We start from the raw sequence: 19,115 nt of genomic DNA, 5'->3' as shown, positions 1-19,115 counted from the left end.
TAAGACCCCTTTTTACACTGGGGCATTTTCAGGCGCTTTTGCGTTAAAAAAAGCTCCCTCAATGGGAAGGGGGCTTTAGGAGCGGTGTATTCAACGCTCCTAAAGTGCTGCAAGGAAGCTTCTTGCAGGACTTTTTTTTGCCAGCGCAGCACCTCAGTGTGAAAGCACTCTGGTTTTCACATTGGGATTGCAGATGCAACTTCTTTCAGGTGCTTTTTTTAACGCTAAGACCTCTTTCACACTGGGGCATTTTTCAGGCGCTTTAGTGCGAAAGCACTCTGGCTTTCACATTGGGATTGCAGATGCAGCTTATTTCAGGCGCTTTTCTTAACGCTAAATCGCCTAAAAAACGCCCCAGTGTAAAAGGTGTCTTAAAGGCCCATTCAAGGGTCTATTACCTGCCATAAAATGCAAGTATTTTATCGCATAAACATGTAGTCAGGTAAAAAAGGCCATTCATTACTATGTGGCTAGTTCAGACCTATAGCTTATAAAATAAAATATGTAGCATTTTCCTTGAAGCCACGTTCTGGCCAACATTTTTATTTTTATTTAGAGCCTTAACTACTGTTAGGTATTTATTGCCGTCTGTGTCCCTATTTGGGAGATTTCTATTTTCTTTGTGACATACAACCTTTCCTTACTCTGTGCAGAACAAAAGCAAAAAATAATAATTGGCTGCATTTGGCCCTTAAAGGCATGCATAAGTGCCTGTGAAAAGACATACAGTAATGCACTACATATACTGTACATATGTTACTGCATGCACCTAGGTGTGAAAGGGCCTTTTACAGTCCCTGAGGAGTCCTGGATTTTAATTGTGACATGTCTATCACACATAAAGATTTCTAGTCTAAAAACCCAAGATGGCAAGCCTGCATTGATAGATTACAGGAAACAGCAGGATGCATGGGACAGGTATATTCTACACCTAAGAAAGCAAAAGAATCAAAAAAACATCATCCTGTATATATCATCACAGTATAAAGCACATAGAGCTTCAGGAAAAAGTCTGGCCAGGTTCACTTTAAATCATTACTTCTCTGCACGGAAGGTGGAAGACCACGGCTAATAAATGCATGATTCTACATGAGAAGCAGATACGTATTTAGGTTTGTCTGCGAATAGGGTTTATATGTTGCCCTGAATATCCCTGTGAATAGAGCCCTTCCAGTCTAACGTAGGCATTTCACATAACATGAATATTGATATATTCAAAGTAAGACAGTATAAAAAATGAAAGTTTCCAGTGATAATGGAAACCAGGTCACTGCTGGGTTGTAGTGTCCACATCCTACATATTAATAGTTCCATTTCTGCTTATACAGAAAACACAAAAATTATTACTTAGTTTGTTGGGATTTCTTCTCTATTCTTAACACTTAACTATTCATTTTATCTACTTTTTAAAGATAAAGAGACAAAGAATTTTAGATTTTTAGTGAGCAGAAAAAAAAAAAAGTGCCTTATTTGCAAAATCGTGCCTTTTTGCCAGATCCTTGAGAATTCCAAAGCAACGCTTGCTACTAAAAAATTTAAACTAAGCAGAGTACATTGCTATAACGTTAACACGGGCAACAGGCTGCTCAGGGTTCGCTTAAAGGTAAAGCCACTGAGGCTAGAGGCCACAAGCTAAGTAAAACCTAATGCTACTGATTCAGGTTGAGTTTTTAGCATTGTAAGCTCCATCACATTTTACATTCACCTTGGGCCTTCATATTTGTTTAGCCTGCCCTGAGGTGACCCTCCTCTCAGGAACTAGCTAGATTATTTTATAAGCGGCACAGGCAAATTCTGCATCACTGTAACTGCTGATCATGCAGGCTAATTATTCATTCAAAAAATACCTGAATTTGAAGATTCTTATTGATTTCGAGGGGCTGGGATTTAAGCAGTAACATAAGCACATATAGCTTTGAACATGATTGTCCTAGACAGAGGTTAACGTGAAACAATTATCTTGCATGGTATCCCAACTTTTAAAGAACACAGTACGAGCAGAACAGATGGAGCTTGCACTCTGCAGTATAACAATATAATGCATAAGCGCTTGTCTTTGTATTGGCTTATTTGCTCCAAAATTAGAGATCCCTGTATTTAGTGTCATGTATTTTCCTCCACACGCCTTACTTAGTCAATAGATGACCATTCTGAAAAATCGGTGATTGATGCCTATTCATGCCTCAAACCTTTCCAGTGACACAAGGGGTCCACGTGGAACCCCCTTCCAGCTGAAAGTAACAAGCTTTTTGACCTGCTTGAAGTGAATTGTGCTTTGATCTTATAAAAACATTAAATGCACACACGTGGATTGAAATCAGTGCTTCAAAAAGGTAACTACTGTACAGCTTGTTTGAACATTAAGACAAATTCATACACATGTGTTTTTCAAGTCTGCAATGAAGTCATTGCTTAGGCGAAGGCCGCGGATGAGGAGCCCCAGAAGCACCACTTGCGTTTTGACCGGTGTTTATTAAGGACACTGTCTTCCTTCTCTCTTTCCTTCCTCACTCGCTGGTAGTGGTCTTCTTCTTTCAGGTACCACACTGGTGGCCATCGATGTCTTTCAAAATATTCTTGATTTTCTGTGAACAGAAATGGAACAGTTTTACAGCAGGGAAAGGTAATTGCATAGTTATATAGTTAGTCAGGTTGAAAAAAGACACAAGTCCATCCAGTTCAACCATAAAAAATAAATAAATAAAATAAAAAATATCGTACAATCCCATATACCCACATTCTATACCCACATTGATCCAGAGGAAGGCAAAAAAAAAAAAAAACAGTTCAAACGGCAGGACTCTTTTAGCCTTAATGCATTCCCTGCCTTAAAGTGGAGGTTCACCCGGAAATAAAGTTTTTTAACCTTAGATTCCTGCTCATTTTGTCTAGGGGAATCGGCTAGTTGTTTTAAAATCAAAGCTGTACTTACCGTTGTAGAGAGCGATCTTCTCCGCCGCTTCCGGGTATGGGCGTTCCTATTTTGATTGACAGTCTTCCGACAGGCTTCCGACGGTCGCATCCATCACGTTACGATTTTCCGAAAGTAGACGAACGTCGGTGCGCAGGCGCAGTATAGAGCCGCACCGACGCTCGGCTTCTTTCAGCTACTCGTGACGCGATGGAAGAGACTGTCGGAAGCGTGTCGGAAGACTGTCAATCAAAATAGGAACGCCCAGTCCCGAAGACCATACCCGGAAGCGGCGGAGAAGATCGCTCTCTACAACGGTAAGTACAGCTTCGATTTTAATACAACTAGCCGATTCCCCTAGACAAAATGAGCATCAATCTAAGGCCCCGTACACACGTCCGAGGAACTCGACGGGCAAAACTCATCGTTTTGCTCGTCGAGTTCTGTGTGAAGCCGCCGAGGATCTCGGCGAGCCAACTTTCCTCATTGAACAACGAGGAAATAGAGAACATGTTCTCTATTTGGCTCGACGAGGAACTCGTCGGCTTCCTCGGCCGAAAGTGTACACACGACCGAGTTTCTCGGCAGAATTCAGCTCCGATCGAGTTTCTGGCTGAATTCTGCTGAGAAACTCGGTCGTGTGTACGGGGCCTAAGGGTAAACATTTTTTTATGGGTGAACTCCCGCTTTAAGGTAAAGAATATCCAGTATTTGTATGACCCCCTCACCTCTATATATATTTACCTAAGCCCTATCTCAATCCAGTGCTGTGCCTGCCTACATGCAGCAGTGCTTCTCTCTTTTCCTCTCCTCACAAGGCTCAGTGAGAACAGCAGGAGTCATTGGCTCCTGCTGCTGTCAATAAAATCATGTGGGGAGGGAGCTGGGGCAGGGCCAAGTTGCACTGTGCGTGTCTACAGATGCACACAGCCCGGTTCAGGAGCAAGCCTGCAGATGTACCCCCATAAGTAGTGACTTCCTAGTGTGGCACACAGAAGAGAAGGAACCAAGAGCACCAGCAGGGTACCCCAGAAGAGGACGTTCAGGGCCCCTCTGTGCAATACCACTGCACAAAGCAGGTAGGCATAACATGTTCTTTTAGGAAAAAAACAGCTTTACAACTACAGACAAATCGCTAAATACAAAGCAGAACTACATTTTTGTGGACTGCCCCGTCAGCTTAAAAAAAATTGGCAAAGATGTCTAAATCACAAAACTGGTTTGACAGAATTACAGACAGCACAGCCATGAGGGTGACACTGCTTTCTTTTACAGATAGGGAATACAGTGGTGCCAGTTTGCTGATTTGACAATAAAGGAGCAGCAACACACTGTTAAGACATCGACTCTGCTCTCTTCTCCTGTCAGCATATTCCTGGTAAAAACATACACATGCAACAAAGTCTGTCTGGCTTCTACTGCTCCCTCCATTTAAAGTGGGAAAGGATGACAGCAGTCCAATATCAAGACAGATCCAGTTAGATGTACATTTAATTATTTTTAAATGAATACAGAACTTCACTAACTGGTGTTCTAATAATTTGCCTGATAATTAGCTTTAAAGTTTCCATACTCTAGCAGATTTTGTTCTTTAACCTTCTCCATTAGACATGATAGAATCATCCGTGTAAAACAATTCCATTGTACAACTAGGTCCAACTAATAGCAAATCGTTTTTCTGTTAAACCAAGCAGTCAGAAGTAGCACTGCACTAGAATAAATGGTTTCCCTAAGCAGGTCTAAAGCTTCGTACACACGCTCGGTTTTCTCAGCAAGAACCAGCAAGAAAACTGCTGGCAGAGCTTTCTTGCCGAGTAAACCGTGCGTGTGTACGAGGCTTTGAGGTTTCTCGTCAAAGAAAATCTCGACGAGAAAAATAAAGAACCTGCTCTCTATTTTCTCGTTGTGAGATTCTCGGCAGTGTTTTCCTGCCGAGAAACCCGAGCGTCTGTATACTTACCTCTCCAAGGAAACTCGTGCATGCTCGAAATGACTTTGACGCATGCACGTTAGCTTCCAAGACATAGGTAGTGTGTAGCAAGATAGCAGCCAAGGCATCGAATGTGACAAGCGCATGCTCGTCGTACGCGACGACGTCACCGCATTCGTGCCATTCAAAAGAACGGCGGTTCTTTTGAATGGAGTGTGTGTACACTCGTCCTGACGAGATTCTGGGCCGTGTGTACAGGGCTTAATACGACGACCTGGTTAAATTAAAAATGGGGCAGATGGAAAGATGGTGTAGCTTCAGGATTGTCATAGCCTGGTTAATGAACTTCTGGGTCACCAAATGGAAGTGATGGCTGAATCCAAAACAAGTAAATTATCCCGTGGCTGTCACTCTAGCTATTTTCCGGATTAGCGTTGTGCTTTCTGTAGTATATTCCCCACAATGTATCGTACAGCCAACAATAAAAGGCAGCATTGTACTACCATCGGCGGCTCTGGTCTTTGTTAAATTAGGCTCTGAATCCACCAGGTTGATATATCATTCACAATCTATTATCAATCTCCCATAAGTGATATATTAGTCACAACAGGTGACAATTATTAGCAGGTTATTTAAAAAACGTTCTAATTAGCTGGCATATCATCCACTAGGATGCTAGACGACAAGCACAAATCATTTTAAATGTAAACAGTGAATCCATGTAGGAAGGACAATGGATGACGGTGGTAATTGCATGCTTAAATTTCCTAGCCTGCAGCAGAAAATGATAAACTGGAATCTAAATGGTTGCTATAGGCCACACCTGTACTATTCTTCACTCCAGTTTTTCCCACATGAGGTCTAGTATGTTGCTAAGTAACCATACCGACTAAAATGATCATTTCCTTAACCCCTTCACACAAGCAGATTTGATATGCTGACTATCTTTCCAAGTTTAATAGTGTTGCTTAACATCTAGAATATTTAATGACTTTGTAAAAATAGGATAGGATTAACAAAATAGGTGGTAACAGTGAATTCAGGGAAATGCATTAAATAATTTAAGCTCATCGTGTTATATAATATAGTCCATTCTCATGAATATTTGTCATACAAAGGCTACCTACAAAGAGTGAAAAGAACAGGGTTGAACAAAAAGCATTAGATTTACCCACCAGCAGATTTTGCTTTGATGTCTTTGCGTAACTTGGAGCAAACGCTGTTATAATTCGTGCAGATATGGTGCAGGCACCAGGCAGCCAGCTGATGTGCATTGTGAAACTGCAAGTCAAATATTCAGCTCAGTTAATACAAAGCCCAATAATTAACACAATTACATTTGACATTGTTGCAAGTATTTTGAATACATTTGGTCAGAGTAAGCACAGTGGGGCAACAGCTTTTAGGTTTCTAAGTTTATCTCACTTTTTCCTTAAGTGTTTATGCAAGCCATTAATACCTAAATCCACACATTAAAAGTAGTAACACAGATAATTATAATTTCACGTACAGCCCCTTATTATTTTTACATATTGTATTAACCATTAGACCAGGACATTATACTTAAAGTGGATGTAGCCCTCCATACACCCAGTGAAGTGAACAGCCTCAGGCCCCGTACACACGTCCGAGAAACTCGACGGGCAAAACACATCGTTTTGCTCGTCGAGTTCCTTGTGAAGCCGCCGAGGATCTCGGCGAGCCAACTTATCTCATTGACTAACGAGGAAATAGAGAACATGTTCTCTATTTGGCCCGACGAGATCCTCGTCGTTTTCTTCAGCGAAAAGTGTACACACGACCGGGTTTCTCGGCAGAATACGTCTCCCATCGAGTTTCTGGCTGAATTCTGCCGAGAAACTCGGTCGTGTGTACGGGGCCATAGATGATACACAGGGATGAGCAAAATCTCCCTACATAGGTTTTACATCCATATCTGCTGTCTTCACATTTATATACTGTATAGAAAGTTGAGATCATGTTAGGAGATTTTCTTTTCCTGGTTAACACAGAGTGTGATGTCTGGGTATACAGCCAAGATAGCGAACATTGCTGATTGGAGGAAAGGCACACTCCCCCTCTCATCATAGGCATAGACTCTCAGAGATGTTTTGTAATAGGGTCAGCTCCCTGCTAATCTATATTAGCAACCTTCCCTGACAGAAGATTCAGGCTGATTTTGTCTAAAGTGTCAGGAGTTATCAGGCTGATAACAGAGTAACGGGTCAGGAGAGAGCTATGGGGCTATGGGAGAGGTAACAAAATACTGCAGATATATGTGCTCAGCTCAAATTTCATGAATCAGGTTTACATCCACTTTAACTTGTGTCACCTGTATGGGCATATATTTTATTTTGGTGCCCATTTGGATTTCCATAAACCAAATACGAGAGTAGGAGACGGGTAGGTATGGGCATACCAGAGAACCTGATGTGCAGGAACTAGGAGGTGCCAGCTATTTGTGGACCATGGCAAATTAGACACTTTAAGAGTAATGGCCATGGTAAAAACAAACCTGTCTTTACATAACTTAAATAAAAATGTGAGCTTAGCACAACTGGCAGAATAACCCCCTGGACCTGACAAAATGATCCCTTGCACAATAAAGTATCACAAAATCTGTTTTGAGTCCCAATTAATTAGAACAATGCTTTAGCTTCTATATACCTTTGCAGATTGACATCAAACACAGCATCTAATTTTAATATATATATATATATATATATATATATATATATATAATATTTATTTATTTTAGAATATTAATATACTGCTAAATTAGTAGATATTATTAATGTGAAAACTGCTAATGTTTTCTCTATGAATATTGCATGTCAGTATGCCATTGTGAATATCTGCGTTTGTCTTGTCTGATTGACAAAATTCCATGACTGCTTGATCTTCAGCTAAGATAATCCCTACTTAACATTTACATCTGCTCTCCTCCTGCTGCCAGGTTGCCCCAAGTGCTTCTACAGTAATATGCACTGTGCCTGATGGAACAACTGTCATAATACTGACCTGAGCCAATTCCAGATAAGTCAGCGCTTCTTGATCAATATCCAGCCCATTCATTGCAGCTTTGGTCAGCTCTTGCACAGCATGCTGTTCTGCAGGACAAAGCACATTTTATGCTGTATTACAACCATTATAAATAATACAATGATTTGCTGATGTAAAAGAAAAATACACAGGATGCAGAATCTATTATTAATCTTCATGCAAACTGACCTAACATTTAGCCGTATGTTGCTAAGTGTTAAAATGTAACTTCATCTTTATAATACAGTAAAACCTGGGATTGTGAGCATAATCCGCTCCGGAAACATGCCTGTAATCCAAATCACTTGCGTATCAAAGTGAATTTCCCCATAAGAAATAATGGAAACTCAGACGATTCGTTCCGCAACCATTTATTTATAAGTCCTTCAGTTTATAGTCCATATAAAAAGATTATAGCAATGTGATAGGTTGTGTAACCATAAAATGTCCATCCACAAATGGAAACCTCCACAAGGGGATTAGAAGCAAAATCCAGCAGGAGCCACAGGGTATAAAAGAGAAGAGAGGCGCCTCTAAGTGTAGCAATATGTTGCTAAATGTTGTACCTTCATTAAATGTAACCATATTGCTACACTTAGAGGCATCTCTCTTCTATTTTATATTCAGTTGTCACATGACGCTACTTGTATATCAAGACATCGCTTGTATATCAAGTCAAAATGTATTAAAACATTTTGCTTGTCTTGCAAAACGCTCTCAAACCAAGTTACTCTCAAACCAAGGTTTTACTGTAATTTGAAACGAAAAGTAGCAGTGAGATTATTCCATTAGTAATCAGTATTTGTTACTTTATTTACATTATTGCAACTAGGATTGTCCAGGCTTTGAAAGTATCCGTGCTGCCCAGTGGTAAGTCGCTGAAATTTGCTTGCCACCACGACATATCGTCCATATGAATGCAAGCATTTCAGGAACCACTGTGATATTAGGGAAAGTTCCAGTGAGCTGGCAGTGAGAAAAACTTCACCATTTTTCATTAGGTATACAAATGCTTCAACTATTCTATAAAATGCGTTCAATAGTTAAAACATTTATGCCTTTCCTGCCCTGCTAACTAGCTCAAATTTCTTAATTAGCCACATTAGGGGGATCATTTGGAAATAAAGAATCTGAACCTCGGGGGACCTTGCTCCCCTCCTTTTTATTTAACATGCATATTAACTAATCAGTGTATATCATTTTCATTAGCAATACTATACAGCATCATGCTATCAGTAGAAAAAAAAAGTCAAATATTTCCTAGCTGCTTTAACTTTTGCGGTCTACAGAAGTCCCAAAAAAGTGATTGCCTGTGTGTGTTGTGGCACAACTGTACTACCACTGCTCATACTGTATGACTGTCTCATCCCATATAGTCAACACAATCTTCAGCTGAGACCAATGTTTTAATGGGATGTTTTCCTTTCTATCCCAGTAATTTCTTTGCTCGTGCTGTCTTTGTTAAGAAACATTGGAAATTTCCCACCTGAAGTAGCTTGGTCTAAAGAAGCCCATGAACAGGACATTTTGGCCATGGGGTAATGGGCATTATGTCTAGGGGTAGCAGTAGGCCCCAACAATCGAGAACTAGAGTTTATATAGTTGAAATTATTTTCCATGTGGATATGCTAATTGATAGGCTCAACTGCCCCTACCCCCTCAGGGCCACCCACAAGCAACAGCCTGAAGGACGAACCGGGGTTCCGGCCTGGTAAGTAGCGGCCATCTTGCTACACCCAGGTGCTCTTACCTCCAACCACCCTCCTTCTACCCCTTTCCCTACCCATCACCTTCCACACCACCATTGTCTGAGCATTCTGGATTGCTGTCCTTTTCGGTAACCTGACAACCAGGTAAGCACTATGCACTATGCATACCTGCATTTTTATGAAACAATAGTTTATTCAAATAGTCATTTGACGGTCAGAATGTCTTTTTGGAATTTAGTGATTATATTCAGGTTACCAGATTTATGTAGGCAGGCTAGCTTTCAGTAAAGCTTTATCACGTTATCATTAGTGTGCTGGTATGAATTATGATCCATGTGCACATATCACTTTGTTCTCACCTGTGAGAGCAACCAAATGTGGAAGGCAGATTCTGTTGGCCAATGCAACCAGCTCCAATGGATCCATCTCTGGTGTGCATGATAGCTGCTTAGTATACAGATAGTCTAGGACTGCTTGCATTGATGATTTGCTTACATTAGGAAGTATGACCTGTAAATATGAACACATGCATAGAAATCAGCTGAATATGCATATGAAAGCAGCCAAATAATTATGATCGTCACTCCGATGCTATAATATCTTTTTGCTGTTTATGTGCAGAATACTTTGTTTATTGTAAATCAAAAGTATAACTTTAAAACGGTACAGAAATGTGTTAACTTGGGATCAAAATAATATTTGTGGAGGATTTTTTTGTGAAAGCTTCTACTAATGGACAGTTGGGAACCACAACTTACTTTGCGTATTATAAAATTTGTCCTTGCTAGAACATATGCCAAAGTTATTTTTAGTTTGACCAGTAGAAGCAAAATTGCTGAAACAAGCCAGCTCACAAAAGGTCATTAAAGGGTATATTATAAAGCAATAAACAGCAAATCATACCATACAAGGGCTAAAAACATACTGTATAGTTACTGCCACATACCTCATTATTTGCACTTTCTACAAAGGAACCTCCGAACATTGCAGACATCCATTCACAGCTGCAGATTAGAAGTGGTTTATGGGCACTGATGCTTCCATCGTCCAATTTAAAGGTCACATCTGAGAATATGAAACCATGGTCAATAAGTTTGTGCTTCCTACAGTGTCCTTAATGCTATCAGAAAATACACCCTCCCCCCATTTGTATGATATATTAGGATGGTAGGCATATTGCACTTGAAGAGGAGCTACAGTCATTTTTGTGTTTATGAAAAGTCAGCAGTTACAAAAACTGTACCTGCTGACGTTTAATAAACAGACACTCACCTGTCCCATGATCCAGCAATGTGCTCACTTAAGCTGTTCCTTCCCTCGGTCTTCTGTCCTCAATGCTGACATCTCAACTGTGGGCACCCAGCTGTGTCATCTAGCGGCTTCACAGACGCCTACCCACTGCATATGCACGAGCCGTGCTGCGCATTGTGAATGGTCCTGCAGCCTTTTGGGACCTGTGAAGTGTCCCAGAAGACTGTGGGGAGGGAGGGGGAGAAAAGAACCAGGTACCCACTCCCTCTCAACCCCCCAAAAAATACAGGACATTGTTTTATTATCTGCAAAACATCCTTGAAAAATTGTGAACCCCTTTTAAAATCACAAAAGTGTAAAAGCACTAGAACTCAAGGATGCCCAGAGTCATTAAGGACTAAGCATTTACAAATGTGACTTTACATTGTCCTAGAACAGGGATCCTCAAACTACGGCCCTCCAGTTGTTGTAGAACTACACATCTCATGAGGCATTGTAACACACTGACATTCACAGACATGACTAGGCATGATGGGAATTGTAGTTCCTGAACAACTGGAAGGCCATAGTTTGAAGACCCCTGTTCTAGAGCAACTTCAAAAAGTTTGATCCTAATGCAATATACTTCATTCATATCTGGAAAACTAAAATAAAAAGTTCATGGCACAATTTGGGCCTTTTTCATTTTCAAACAACGTAAACTTTCTCTCAAGACACAATGGGGGTTATTTACTAATGGTGCAAAATCTGGTACAGCTCCGCATAGAAGCCAATCAGCTTCTAGGTTTTATTGTCAAAGCTTAATTGAACAAGCTGAAGTTAGAAGCTAATTGGCTACCATGCACATCATCTGCACCAGATTTTGAGTGCTGCAGTTTTAGTAAATCTTCCCCAGGTAGAACAATCAAGCTAAAATAATTATAATGTTTGACTGTGTTCCTAACAGGAGAACAACATTTATGGTCTCACCTCAATGATCAATTGTATTAACTTCCCATTATGGGAAGACAGAACATACACATAAAAACATCAAGACAAAATATAACCCTTACACTGTAATCCCTCAATCAGTATGTGTAGAATGTTTCAAAATGACATTCTCCCTTTTAAAAGTTAATGAGTTGCATGGGAGGAAAACAAATAGTATGACCTTTGAAAAGATAATGAAAACATACTTATATAGAAAAGAGGACTGCAGCTCCAAGATAAAGAATACACGACTACAGGCAAAGCATTTGACCAAGGAGCCAGTTAGTATTTGATATTCAATTTGACCCATAAGGTTTTTAAGGTGAAAAGAGGTCAATAATGCTGTTGCAAAGCTGTAAATATGACTGTGTGAAGGTGCAAAATTTGCAATTCTAATTCAGACTGAGGTGCTCAATAGATGATTTAGCTGAAAAGAGCTGTAATCAAAAGGCAATTTGCTCACCAGAAAAGGTTGCCTTGGAAAGACATTCCTTGATTCGATTTGCTTTCCTGACGTGGAATGCTTTTGTGATCTCCTGGTTCATAAAGGCTTCTTTATTTGTAATGTTTTCCACCATCATTCTCAAGTCAAACACTTCTAAGATTTCTGCAATTTGTGCCACTCTCATCAAACCCTTCTCATTTTCATCTAACTGTCCTGTGTACAGAAACCGTAGCACAGTCTTAAAAGGCCCATACTGTATAGAAGAGTCCATTCGGACCACAGTCATTGAACAAGTTCTGTTTGAAATTGGGTTGACCATCAATTCTTGGTGCATGCTAAGAAAGCCTTTGCTCCATGTCGACAGTGCAACACAAGCTTCTCCTTCACAGTCTGTAGTAAGTAAAGTATCATCACTTCTTGATATCCGAAGACAGGCATTTGAAGGTTTCAAGGAAGCCCCATCTGTGTCCTCATCTGTATCAAGACTTAATGTCCTCATTAGCAAGTCCTTGGTAGGCTTTTCTTTCTTGCAGTGCCTGTCAGCAGAATTCTGAGACTGTTCGTATTCCATTAAAAAAAGGTCATAAAATTTTGAAGAGGAGGTAGCAAGGTAAATTTTATGAGCGAAGATTTGTTTTTGGCCCTGAAGTACAAACATGATATCTGCACACAATGAATTGTCCAACAAATTTCCAGCATCATTCATGTTTGGTTCACTGGATTCAGGGATTTTAATAACTGGTGGTGGTGATTTGGGTGGAAGAAATGGTGCTTGGAGAAAAGGTTTCTGAACTCTCTTTAGATGAGACTTCCAAAACTGGAGATGTCTTCTAGAGATCAAAGCTGCTCTGATTGCATTGTCAAAAACATCCTTTATCCCAAACTGATCAAAAACACTGGTTTCATAATATGGAATACCAAGTTCCTTTGCAACTTCTCGTCCTCTCTCTGGTGGCAAGATGTCTCCTCTTTTTATAGGTCTGCAAATCAAAATAAATATGAAATTGAGTATACCTAATTCAAAAATAATATCTTAAAGACCAACCCCAAGGAATAAAGAAAACATAATTCACTCTGCGTAATAAATCATGAAATAGATTTGCATGTCAGCTAGTAATATTACCTGCTATTTGTCTTTAAAACCCATAAAAAAAAATAATAACAAGTAAAAAAAAAAAAGAGAGAAATGTAGTCCAATCAATCAACCAACTGGCATCACTGGTCTGCGCCCTTGGTGATGGGCATTACCATGGCATCCTGCACTCACAGTATATTAATGCAGAGGCTAGACAAGAGGCAACAAGGACCAGGACCCTTTGCAGAGCAGAAACTGGCCAGAATATACCTGAAAGGGTAGGTATATGAATAAAATGCAAAAAATGCATGCTGGAGAGTGGAGATGGTCTTTAAATGAAGTTGTCAAAACTGAAATTTTAAATCAGGTTAAGTGGACTTACAAGAGGAAAAGATTTTAATCTAACTTTCATGCATGTGCTAATACCTACTTGTAGTCAACTGATAAAGAAAAAAATGGGGCAGTGATAAGTTAGAAAAACGGTTTCCATCCTCCAAACACCAGAGCAAGGGTAGGGTATATAAAGCTCTGTGTGTGCATTTCCTTTGCAAGTATTTTGGTAAGTAAAGGAGTTTAAATATAATTTTTTTCATTCGGTAAAATATTGCTTGACAAATAAAAATATTCTAACACAAAAAGGAGGAATTCACTTTTAATAGACAAGAATGACTGAGGAAGGTAAGAAAATATTAGCAAGTGAAAAAAAAAAATCTTCACTTAGCGCACAAGAGAAAGTGAGTGGAAATCTCCCACAGACAGCAATTAAATCTGACAGAGGTTCTAAACCTTCCCCATCCTATCCCAAACAAAAGATAAGAAATTGTTTTTGACTGAAGTTCTACATTTTTATTCAAGGAGTTATCTTGAGTTACAACTTGCTTTAGAAATCATGAAAGGTGTTCAGCTGAGCTTCAACAGTATAGCCTTAGGATAGGCAATGGAAAAGATTATTTGTTTAAGCACTTACCTAGCCAGTGGTCGTCTTGCCCTATTAACTGCTTCAAGATCGGCATATCGCAGGTCCAGCTGGCAGCCAACCAGTATGACAGGGGTGCGAGGACAGAAATGCTTTATCTCCTGAGCCCACATGGTTTTTACATGATTTAAGGAGTTGGGATTTGCGATTGAGAAGCACAGGACAACCACATCAGATCTAGGAAAACATAAAATAGGACATCTACAATTACTAAACTCTATCCTGCATGCATAGATAGATAGCACAAATAAAGAAAGAGAAAGCAAACAATTATTTTATTGTACAAGTTAGGCAGTGTTGGAATGTTATGTAAGATTATATGTGCATAGTGAACATCTATCTATCTATCTATCTATCTATCTATCTATCTATCTATCTATCTATCTATCTATCTATCTATCTATCTATCTATCTATCTATCTATCTATCCAGGGGAGGGCTGGCAGCCTTAGGCCTGGGGGGAAAGTCCAGTCAAGTGGCCCATTGAACCATCGAATGAGCTCACCATCCGGTCCCAGGGAGTTGTATTTTCCTCTGCGCTGCTCTGTTTTCCACCCACCGGGACCTTGAGCGTGGACTACAACTCCCAGTATGCAACAGCTAATGGCGAGCCGCTGTGGCTGTGCCCCCGGCCCCACTTCCTAGTGCAGAATAAAAAAAAGATGGTAAAGGGCAGAGGCTGCCGACCATTTTAAACATAAGTTAGTGCGGCCTGGGAGGCAATTGCCACCCGGCCCAGCCCTCCCCTGTATCTATCTATCTATCTATCTATCTATCTATCTATCTATCTATCTATCTATCTATCTATCTATCTATCTATCTATCTATCTATCCATCTATCATAGAATAATTATACACTGAAAATATTATAGTAGAAAATCTGAGGTCCTCCGGAAATTCTGAATCAAGAGAATGTTGCAATTGGCCCTTCACACAAGGACTGGTCAAATAATCCTTCAGCCCTGTACACACGCTCCGTTTTCTCTGCGGTAAAAAGTCTGCCGAGAAAACCGAGGGGAAAGCCGAGAACCCGGCAGGAAAACTGCCATGGAGCTTTGGCCGGGAATTCCGGCCATGTGTATGCTCCATCTCCACTGCCTCGCAGTGTTTTCCATAGGAGAGTAGTAGATCTGGCGGAAAAAAAAACGCTGGGAATCCAGATGGGAAAATAGAGAGAAGGTTCTCTATTTTGCCGCCGGGATTCCCGGCTGTTTTCCTGACAGGAAAACTGCGAGGAAGCATACACACGTCCAAAAGCTCTCTTGGCAGTTTTCCTGGCAGGAAAACCAGTCGTGTGTACGGGGCTTTCATGTATACGTGCACAGTAAAATCTGTTTCTCTAGACCAAATTTTATTAAAGATTTCACTACCCGATGCACCCTCTCAGGGATGGTCTTCATTTGTCACAGCACATTAAAGTGGAACTTTATTCAGCAAATGTAGCCCTGCTAGATCCTACCAGTGGCTGGCCCCACTAATTTTGGTAGCATAATTATTAATGTGCAATGTATGTTCCCTGCTAAAGAATAATATTTTTTTATCAAGCTGTTATGGGTAAAGTTCCGGTTTAATGTTCTAATTTTTCTTCCTTTGCTAGAATGACACACAATGAATAACTAAGATTACTGTGATCATTCCATTCCTTACAATTTGCATTACAGAAAATAAACTGAAGGACGCTGACTGTCAGCTGTTTTTGCATAGACATGGGTTAGCCATCACAACTAGTAGCATGTTCTACGCTATCAGTTTTTTTACATGCCAAGTTCTCTCAATACTGTACGAGTTAATACTAAACCATCAGAGCTGAGATCTAAATGCCTTCAGATCATACACCCCCTGTTCTTTTTCTAGATCTCAACAGAATGGCAGGAAGATCACGCTAGACACTTGGTTTCTAAAAATAATATGCTAATACACTAACACTGCAGGTTTCTCCTTGTTAGAATATAAAAAAGGTATCTATGCCAATTATAAAACTTAAGAAAATGCTCTCTTTTTTTTTTATAGTTGTATTAAACTTGAGCGGTATAACTTGTCTTAATTATTACATGTATTAAGTAAGGCACTGCTGGATCAATCATGTGTAGTAACCCCCAAGAGTGCACATGTCATCCGTTTAAAAGATGCAGAAGATGGATGCAGACTGGTTGCTATAGTTCACTGCTCTTTTCTTAAATAAATAAAAGCATATGAATGAATTACAGCAATATCTTTTTTTTTTTTTGGGATAAAGAATGTACAGTATACCTAGTGATAAGCACAATTAACTTGCCGTAGTTATATGCATGAATGCCCCATACTATGGGAACACCCTATTAAATATTGGACGCTTAAGATAAATCTGTTCCTGTCCTTCTAGCCTGATGACATTAGCTTCCCTAGTACAGACTTTCGTCACATGACTAGCTTTGATACACAACTGCTGATCTCTACAGCTCTGCTCTAATAATCTCCTATTCACGTCAATTCAGACTTTACAATAGTAATTATAGGGGGCTCAGGAACATAATAACCACTTTATTCATTGTGAACTGCAGTTAGTCATCCATTTTGCTCTCTTTGCTGCCTATATTTCAAGCTTCACCTCTACATTATTAAAAAGTAAATGATAAAAAACAGGTTACATTAACTGTATTTGTCAGTAGTAGTTTTACTAGACCATTAATTTGTATGTGACAGAAACAGGCCTGAAGTCATCAGATCTGCAAATAAACATATTATAAAGTCAGAGTAGATCTTTTGAATGCCAGTATCTTGGCGCTGCATGCTTTTAGCTCAGGATTGCTTGCCACTAACAAGGCCATAACTATAAAGGATTTCAGCATTGAGCACACTGCCAGTCTGTAAATGGTGATATGACTTAGAATGATGACTTCATACCAGTAATCATTTAAAAATGTTTGCTTTCCGACCGCTAATGCCTAAATACAGATAGTGAGTACTTTTTGCTGATGCATGGGGCAGTTACCGTTTATTCTGGCCTCTCTTAAAGCGCCATCATTTTTCTCCCTGAAAATGTTTTCTACAACATCCTCATAACACAAGAAATCCATATACTAGGCACCTGCAAACTCCGCTTCCAGGAAATGCTTATATGCAGGAACCAATTGCCTTGACTTCTAATATTAAGTGTCACACTTGGATAAGGCTGCTTTTGATATTCTGGACTGCAACAAATCTAGCGAGCGGCTTTGTTTGTTAAGAAATGGGGGACTGAGGCAGCAGAGGGTTTTGGCAGATCAGGGGTTCCCTGTCACCCTGTGACACTTATGGCCAACCCTGTTATGCCCCGTACACAGGATCAGAATTTCCGATGGAAAAAGTCCAACTGAGTTTTTCCATTGGATATTCCGAGGAATAGTTTACATAGAGAACATGTTCTCTTTTACTGTGATGGAATTCCGTCGGTTTTCCGATGTGAGTTTGGCCGGGCAAAAGCCTGATCGTCTATACGGGACATTAGTTACTGTTCACCCCAAATCTGACTTTGAAATTGTGCGACTTCACTTGAAATTGCACAATTTCAAAGCCATATGTCATTGCGACTTCAGGTGCGACTTGGCTGACATCTGTACGAAGTCATGCACAGATTTCTATGCAAGTCGCACCTGAAATTGCCAAAAATAGTGCAGGAGACTTTTTTCACCTGTTTAAACAGTTCCATTGCCGACACCCCACTCTTCCACACCAGTACTTCATTATCAGTGTCCTCCAGTAAGTAGTGATAGTCCCTTTTTTAGTGCAGTTTAAAGCGGTAGTAAGCCATGGGATGGAAAAAAAACCTGCAAGACAATAGCATTATGAAATACTTACCTTAGAACGAAGCTCCCGCAGCATGCCCGGTCACCGCTAAGGCAACCGACATGTTCCCTCAGCGTTTCTTCCGGGATCGCTGGCTCTGGCACTGCGCGTCGGCGGAGCTGCGATGACATCAGTCCTATGCATGCGAGCCCGCCATTTAGGCAAGTTCCAGCAGCATACGCCGGCCATGCAGAGCACATGCGCTGCTGATGTCAGCGGCTTCATGCAAGGTCAATATCTCCTAAACCGTACAGGTTTAGGAGATATTTCATTTACCTACAGGTAAGCCTTATTGTAGGCTTACCTGTAGGGAAAAAAATCACCAAGCTTTAAGCAGTGGAATCTGCAGCTAGCACACTTCTCCCATGTAAGGAGTGAGTATCACCCTTGAGCATTGACTAGGTACACACAGTTATTTATTCACATTAACTGCTGTTATAGTCATAAAAATAAATACAATTTGACACAAAACATGCAGCGTTTTATTCATGTAGTATTTGTAGCTGCTGAATTGGGCGGAACTCCACTTTAAGCACGGTTTGGCCATATGGTGTGACCTAATCCCCATATATATATACTTATTAAGATCAGATGTTTTTAAGTAGCCTTGTAAGATTTGAAAGAAACTTTTTTTGTATGTGCGCGCTATTCTCTGTGGTTCTATTTGCCGACAATAGGGTGTGACTTGTCATAAAATTTAGACCTGTCAAATTGCATGACAGGTCGCACCGGTGTGAACGGTCCTGAAAAAGTTTTAATACGCCATTGATCTACTACTCCACAGGTTCTGTAGGTTTTCAAACCTTCCAGTTGGGTTGCAGAGTTTTTTTCATATTTATTTTTATTGCATCTTTTGGTGTGGGAATACAGCTGCAGCAATCATTTATATTATTTGAATTTGGTTCATAATTTGCATGGTAGCGTGGGAGAGTTTGGTATAGTACTGCTATAGTCATGTTACGCTGGGTTCATTTTCACATTGCTTTATCCCAAGTAAGAAACC

At 40.2% G+C, this 19,115-nt stretch overlaps 1 protein-coding gene across 3 annotated transcripts in view; it reads right to left on the bottom strand.

Annotated features, from left to right (window-relative positions):
* Positions 1-239: 239 nt before the first annotated feature.
* Positions 240-19,115, bottom strand: part of RHOBTB1 (Rho related BTB domain containing 1) — a 129,246-nt gene continuing 110,370 nt past the window's right edge. For all 3 annotated transcript variants that reach the window (XM_040362003.1, XM_040362004.1, XM_040362002.1), the window contains 7 exons: positions 14,300-14,485; positions 12,276-13,237; positions 10,539-10,657; positions 9,952-10,102; positions 7,863-7,951; positions 6,017-6,122; positions 240-2,585 (listed from right to left, as the gene is read on the bottom strand). In XM_040362003.1, coding sequence (XP_040217937.1) covers positions 2,413-2,585; positions 6,017-6,122; positions 7,863-7,951; positions 9,952-10,102; positions 10,539-10,657; positions 12,276-13,237; positions 14,300-14,485 — 1,786 coding nt within the window. In that variant the 3' untranslated portion in view covers positions 240-2,412. The remainder of the gene's footprint in view (positions 2,586-6,016; positions 6,123-7,862; positions 7,952-9,951; positions 10,103-10,538; positions 10,658-12,275; positions 13,238-14,299; positions 14,486-19,115) is intronic.

The sequence above is a fragment of the Rana temporaria genome, chromosome 8 (assembly GCF_905171775.1).
Source record: "Rana temporaria chromosome 8, aRanTem1.1, whole genome shotgun sequence".
Taxonomy (NCBI): Eukaryota; Metazoa; Chordata; class Amphibia; order Anura; family Ranidae; genus Rana; species Rana temporaria.
Note: the sequence above shows the minus strand (reverse complement) of the source record. Positions and strands in the feature narration are given on the sequence as shown.